General features: G+C 38.3%; 2 protein-coding genes across 2 annotated transcripts; one reads left to right on the forward strand and one right to left on the reverse strand.

The window, feature by feature from the left end:
- Positions 1 to 234: 234 nt before the first annotated feature.
- On the forward strand, positions 235 to 1,320 carry LOC108213550 (organic cation/carnitine transporter 3-like). Its single transcript, XM_064089777.1, has one exon. It carries the CDS (start codon positions 235 to 237, stop codon positions 1,318 to 1,320), a length of 1,086 nt encoding a protein of 361 aa, XP_063945847.1.
- Positions 1,321 to 2,921: 1,601 nt separating this feature from the next.
- Positions 2,922 to 7,002, reverse strand: LOC108210512 (uncharacterized). The gene is made up of 4 exons (XM_017381836.2): positions 5,913 to 7,002; positions 5,678 to 5,827; positions 4,576 to 4,761; positions 2,922 to 3,344 (listed from the first exon to the last, which is right to left on the reverse strand). Exons 1-4 carry the CDS (start codon positions 6,912 to 6,914, stop codon positions 3,264 to 3,266), a joined length of 1,419 nt encoding a protein of 472 aa, XP_017237325.1. The 5' UTR covers positions 6,915 to 7,002; the 3' UTR covers positions 2,922 to 3,263.
- Positions 7,003 to 7,227: the final 225 nt, after the last annotated feature.

The raw sequence follows: 7,227 nt of genomic DNA on the forward strand, positions 1-7,227 counted from the left end.
CGAATTTTCGACATTTCATAAAACAATAAAGAACGATATCCAATATGCTATGGAAGTTTGTAGTAAGCAATCTCCATCGTTTACTAATAAATGTCAACCTACTACAATTTATTTCTCTGAGCACGTTATGATTTGGAAGTTGATAGGTATCCTACTTCTGCATAACACTGCCGTAGGCTACTGGCTACTACAAAATCTCCAATAAATTTGTTTCTGTAGATTGAAAATCAGGTCATGGATGATAATAATAATATCAGTAGTCCACTGGTGACAGAGGGTTCCAGGAATGAACTTCAATCCTGCTTGGAAGATACAATCGAACAATACATTGGTGATTTCGGGTGGAGTCAGCTCTTCCAAGTTGTGATCGTCTCATTTGTCTGGATTTTCGACTCCCAACAAGCATTCATCAGCATTTTCACTGATGCACAGCCTCAATGGCATTGTGTGTCAACACTCAATGGAAACGCAAACACTTCGTGCAGCTCGGATATCTGCCTTCTTCCTGAGAGTTCATGGTCTTGGGATCTGCCTCTGCAGACATCTATTGTATCCGAGTGGTCTCTTCAGTGTGCAGGCTCAATGATCTCCGGGATGCCTGCTTCGGCTTTCTACATGGGTTCCTTTGCAGGGGGGTTTGTACTAGTAGGGCTAGCGGACTCTTCTTTTGGCCGCAAGAATACCATGCTCTTGTCATGCCTAGTGATGTCCTTGGCCGGGTTACTCTCCACAGTCTCCACCAATATTTGGGTCTACTCGATCTTTAGGTTTGTTTCAGGTTTTGGCAGGGCAAACATAAGGACTTGTTCGATTGTGCTCTCGTCAGAGCTGGTGGGCAAAAGGTGGAGGGGCCAAACCGGGACTGCGGGATTCTTTATGTTCACTGCAGGCTTTCTTTCTCTGCCTCTGATTGCATATCTGAACAAAGAATCCTCATGGAGAGTGATCTACCTATGGACTTGTACTCCGGCAATCCTCTATTGTTTTCTAGTATATTTACTTGTTAAGGAATCTCCCAGGTGGCTTTTTGTGCAAGGACGGAAGGAAGATTTTGTCAGAACCCTGAAAAGTATAGCTCCTACAGACAAGGCCGACGATCTTACCTTGGCTAGCATTTCAAACATGTCATTTGAACAAAAACTAGAGACGACAGACGTCTACTATGCCATTAAGAAGTTTTTCGAGAGAAAATGGGCAATACGTCGACTCATGACAGTTATGATACTTGGCTTTGGTGTAGGCCTTGTATATTTTGGAAATTGGAATGCCATTAGGGGTTGGGAATTTAAACTTCAACATCTACCTAAGCACTGCACTTAATGCCGTGATGGAGCTTCCGGCTGCCATCATCACCTTCATCATCATAGGAAAAGCAAACAGAAGAATTGCAGTACTAGGTTTCTCTATGTTATGCGCGATTTCTAGTTTGATGTGTGCACTGACAAGTTCAAGTAGATGGAAGGGAGTCCAAGTTGCGATGGAGCTACTGTCATTCTTCAGTGTATGTGCAGCGTTTGATGTGTTACTGATATACACACTAGAGTTGTTTCCAACTTGTATCCGGAACTCAGCAGTAACAATTGTGAGACAAATGATGACTTTTGGGGGCGCAACGAGTCCATTGTTGGTTGCTATCGGGAGAGGAGAGGGTGCAATCACGTACTTGGTTTTTGGATCTGTCGTCGGGCTCTGCGGGCTCTTTGTAGGGTGCCTACCAGAGACTAGAGGCGAGACACTTTGTGATACAATGGATGAAGAAGAAATAAAGGAAAACAGGAGAAAACATACAGCACTTGCTAATGAAGGTGTCTAGGAGTGAATAACAGCCTTTCTATCTGGGTACTCCCTACCTCATTTCTAGTCCTCCAGTTAGTTTCCCTTTGCACAATTTTTAAATTTAGCTGTGTGTAACCATAGGTATTGTGCAAGTGAATTTAAATTAAGACAAACAGAGCAAGATCACATAAATGTAAACAGAGCAAGATCACATTGCATCTCACACAGAGAGTTGTCTTGTTTATTCTGGAGTAAAGGTGCACATAAGTGTAACATGTCCTAGAAAATTAAGCAAGAGGAGCATCTGTGCTTTATCCAGTGTACAAGCTAGCCCTAAAATATTCATCTGGATTAATCATACTTTCAAATTTCAATATTAGCTTATAGAATGATCTGCTATTATAACAAGATACAAAGCTACAGCTTACCTTTGAATCCCATCGCTGCTCAAATATGGAGGGAGAAAAAGCAACTGGTGTTCAACTACTAATTGTAAAACATTTTCATCTTTCCAGAAAAATAGCTCTTCCTTGCAAAATTCCTCTGACGAGGTTCTAAATCCAGAACATCATATCATGTTTGATTACGGAGAATCAAGAATGGTATGTAATGATTAAAAATTGAATGAAATAAGAAGAAAAATATTAAATTAATGCAAAATTGTTATGATTAGATTTGAAAAATATAGTTCAAATTTTATTATATTACTTCTATATTTATTCACCGCCACATAAAATTTATTCCATTATATTCATTCATCACAACCAAACACACTATAAAATTGGGCTAACAATTTACAGATTTCTTTTATTCAACGGTCAAATCTACTTTAATATTATTATTTCTAATAATGTAATTAAACACATTTCTCAGGCCTTTTTAACTATATTTTGACAGGCCTAATTAATTAAATATTATATTAACAGGCCTACTAAAAATAAGTTGAACAAATGTATATATTCATAAGTCTATTCGTAAATTTGAACACACAATTCTATAACAACTACATTCTTAAACAAAAATAAATATAAGCAAATTAAATTTTGAAATTTAATAAGAGAAGAAATATTGTCAGTGCACAAGGGATATAAGCTATACGATGTTAGAATTTGTAATTGTTTGTCCTGAATAAACATTATCCCATGTTGATATTGACCAAGTACTTGTCACCAAACTTGTATCGTACACATCAAAACATCTTTCTGAGCAACACATAGGTGCAACTTACAACAGCCAAAGTAACTGCTACACAGTATTATTACAAGTTTGAAATATATTCATTCAAACTTTACATAAAATAAGCTATTATAGGGAACAAGCTTGTAAGAAAATAGAGAACTAAACTAAATCTCTTAGCAGCCACCAAAAGAAAGTTAACATGAGCACAATAATGATCTCTGTACCTAGCAGCTCAATTTACCTGAGATCCAACTAGTAAAATTCCAATAAAAAGAATTATCACATCTCATTCGTGCTATCAGACAAGCTTATTTTGACTGCTCTGAGACCTCCCCGACCAGCTTAGACATGAACTGCCATTTCTTATCAATTCCCCACCCTGGATTGCTCTGCAAAACACAAAAACGACATGAAGGAAAGCTGGAAGAAGATGTTAAACTAGCAACAGAAAACAGTGGCTTCTGATGGTACTAATGCAAACAAGAGCAATGCAGATGAACTGAAGAATTTTTCACATCATCCTTGCATTCTATTTATGTTGTACTTGTTTTCAAAAGTTCATTATACATGAATGGTTTGCCATTCGCAACCAGGTGTGGATATGATAATATGTCTAATATGAAAAAAGTTAATAAATATTTCAATTTCTACTCAAGTGAAGCCCCAACTACTTTTTAGGAGTACTTTCTATTGTTTTACAATGTTAAACTATAACAATCATATAAACATAACCTCATATCCCCTCACAGAACTAATGACAAATGTTAGGAAGATATGTCATATGAGTTTGGCAACTACACAAGCAAGTAAGATGGCCGAGAAAATGAAGTTCTTGCTACTCAAGTATATTCTATGTCGAGAAACTGTCCCGATGATACACACTTCAGGAATTGCATATTTGCTTATAGTAATAATTTCGTCATTATGAAATTATAGGCTCACAATCGCATTTATGAAGGAAATGAACCCATCGACTTCTTTTCATTCCAGAGCCTGATTGTCTTTAAGGTTTGTAAGAACCATCAAAGTAAACAATTTTAGTTTGTTTCTTGCTACAGTACGTGGAAAATTTTCTCCACTTATACAAACACAAATATGTGCAATTGTGTCAGGGAGGTCTTAGTGATGGATACAATAAACATATAGCAGAGAAGGAACTCCCGGACGATACTCATTCAGAGGAAGGGCTTGCTTTGTTTCGCTTTCAGGGCACTGGGCCAGAAAAATGCAAGCAACTCAAGTAGAAGCAGTAGGTAAAGTTCTGTGAGGAAGCTCAAACAAGATGTTAAACTAGCAACAGAAAACAGTGGCTTCTGATGGTACTAATGCAAAACAAGAGCACTGTAGATGAACTGAATAATTTTCGCACATCATCCTTTCGTTCTATTTAGTACTCGTTATCAAAAGTTCATTAAAAGTTTTACGCATGAACGGTTTGCCATTTGCAACCAGGTGTGGATATGATAAAAATTAATTAAATATTTCAATTTCTACTCAGGTGAAGCCCCAACTATTTTTTAGGAGTACTTTCTGTTGTTTTATAATGTTAAACTTTAACAATCGTCTAAAGATTGTTCTTTGTTGTCCTTTATATAAGGTGTTATGTGCAAGAGGGCAAACCTGAAGCGACAGAACAGCACGATTTGTAAATCGTGCAACAGAATCTGGTACACTTTTAGGAAGAGTTTTTGCAATTCTATCCAGCTCTTCCATCTGTTGCTTGGCAGTTATCCTCTCTGGTCCACTATAGTATTCAACAATCTGTTCCATAAGGGGAACATTCTTCATTGTTTCTTCCACAGCTTCCTGTACAACGACAAATAACAAGGAACATATAGGTGAAAACAGGAAAAAGGACATAACTGACCTTCATAAATATATATGCACAAGAAAAGGAATAATGGACACCATAAAATAGCTATTGTTATCATTCAAAAACTAAAGAAACCAGATCTTATTTGTGAAAGTGTGCCCAAAAAAAATCACTTTCTAACATCTAAGAGATGTAAATTTTAATTTTATACCAGAAACTATTAGTACATAAAAAAAAGTCCACATCCACAATTAAAACTTGAGTATTATTCATTGTCATGACAGCATAAAGGTTTGGCGGGGTGATAGCAGGACTGGTCAAGCACATAACTGGGCAGCTGGTTGCAAAGGAAATACGAAAACAATTTATCAGGTCTGTGTGTATGCTTCATTAAGGCCATGCATTAGTAACTGCTGTTTAGTCTAAAACAAGATAATGCATACTATATTCAGACTCATGCTGAAGGTCAATATATTATTCTTGGATGACATTTCGCAAATTTTCCATGTATGTAAAAACAGGGAAATTTGGGTGCAAAAGAAATATTAGATAATCTAGACAGGTCGCAGACATCTCTTTCTTATTATTAAACATTATTAAATGAATATATAAAATACTTCCCATTTGTATTGTAATAATCATAAAAAAGCTACTTTCCATGTTCAAGTCAGCTTATGCAAAAATATTTTTATTTCAAATATAGTGCGCAGACACCATTTTTCTTTAGAACATATACAACACTAACAAAATCAATATCAAAGAATATAAGTAGGGCATTCAGAACCCCATTTACAGTTTTCAAGTCATTTCAGATTTAACAAACCATTAAAAAAAAAAAAGAACTCTGAAAGTAAAATAAACAATAAGTTTCAAACAGTTGGATACACATTGCCAAGGCAAAGATATTACCTCCCACTCTTCATGACTTTGAATATTTTCATAAGCCATTACAAAAGGCTTGGCCTTCTCCAAACACTCCCGAAGAGTCATAGGAGGTTTCTCATCAATATCAGGGTTGCTTTCAAAATCCCCCATTAAGTACTCTGGTTCACACTCAATCTACAAAGAAAACCAACAAGTTTATAAACACATAATCCACCAAAATACATATTAAACTAGTGAACTCAAGCTACCACATCAATACCGAGTAATTAAGATGCATTGCATCAATAAAAGCATCTTGTTGGGGTGAAGGCAACACACTTTCACTCATTTCTTCAAAGCCTTCCACCAATTTATTCATCATATCCGGTCCAAGTTTTTGAGCCAATTTCTCACCATCAGCAGGATCACCAATAAAACTTGCATCTTCATCATCATCATCCTCGTCATCATCATCATCCTCATCTCGACGCTCCCCTCTCCCTCCAAACCTCCCCCCTCTCCCACCTCTCCCTCTAAACCCCCTCCCTCCTCTCCCTCTACCCCCCCGGCCAGCGCCTCGTCCACCACTCTCCATCACCCGCTCACCTCGTCCCCCACTCTCCATCACCCTCTCACCTCCATCCCCACTCCCATCGCCTCTCGACAAAATATCAATGGCATTTTTCCTCGCATCCTCGAGATTACTGAACTTCTTCGACGGGGTCCTCACACTCACATTTTCATTCACATTTGCCTTTACATTCTCACGGGTACCCACATTTTCCTGTCTAGCCCTAATAAACCTATTCTCTTGCTGCCTAACTCCAATTCCAGGCCCAAAACCTCCCCCATTAACCGATCCACGCCCCGCGCCACCTAATACATTCAAAATCCCGGAACGAACTTCACTCTCATTCCCTTTCCCTCTATTCCCAACAAGCTCATCACTCCGGTCACCCGCTAGCTCTTCCTCAAACCTCTGAATAAACTCGGGCACCTTCCGCCCAAACTCCCTCGGGTCGGGTCGGGCCGGGTCACCCAAAACAAAATCATCATCCACAAAAGCCCGAGCGCCTGGAGCCCTAATCTCATCGCCGCCACGGCCATGGCCGGGACCGGAGACATTGGTGTCATCATCTACGGGTTGACCGGGAGCGGTACGGCTGAAATTGAAGAGAGGATCCCCGCCGGCACCGCGGCCGCGACCTCGGCCTGCGCCGGAGGAGAAAGCGGCGGCGTGTTTGCCGATTGGGGTGGAGAATCTAACAAAACTTCGTCTCATGGCGGTGTTAGAGAATAGAAATGGTGGAATTTGTTTTGATTGGATCAGGGTTTTAGCTCATTTTCTTCTACTGGGCGGCTACTGTTTTGCCATCTTAACATTTTTAATTTTATTAAATTTTTGTAAATATAATGATGAGCAAGTAATTATAAAAATGCATATTAAATTGGTATTAGAAAAAAAAGGATATGTATATTAAATTGGAATTAGCAAAAAGAAAGAATAATATGTAGTACCAGATCAGGATTTATTTAAAATTCATGACACTAGAACAAATCCAAGAGTATCTCAACAGATGGCTTATAAAAATAAT

Source organism: Daucus carota, chromosome 3 (assembly GCF_001625215.2).
Source record: "Daucus carota subsp. sativus chromosome 3, DH1 v3.0, whole genome shotgun sequence".
NCBI lineage: Eukaryota > Viridiplantae > Streptophyta > Magnoliopsida > Apiales > Apiaceae > Daucus > Daucus carota.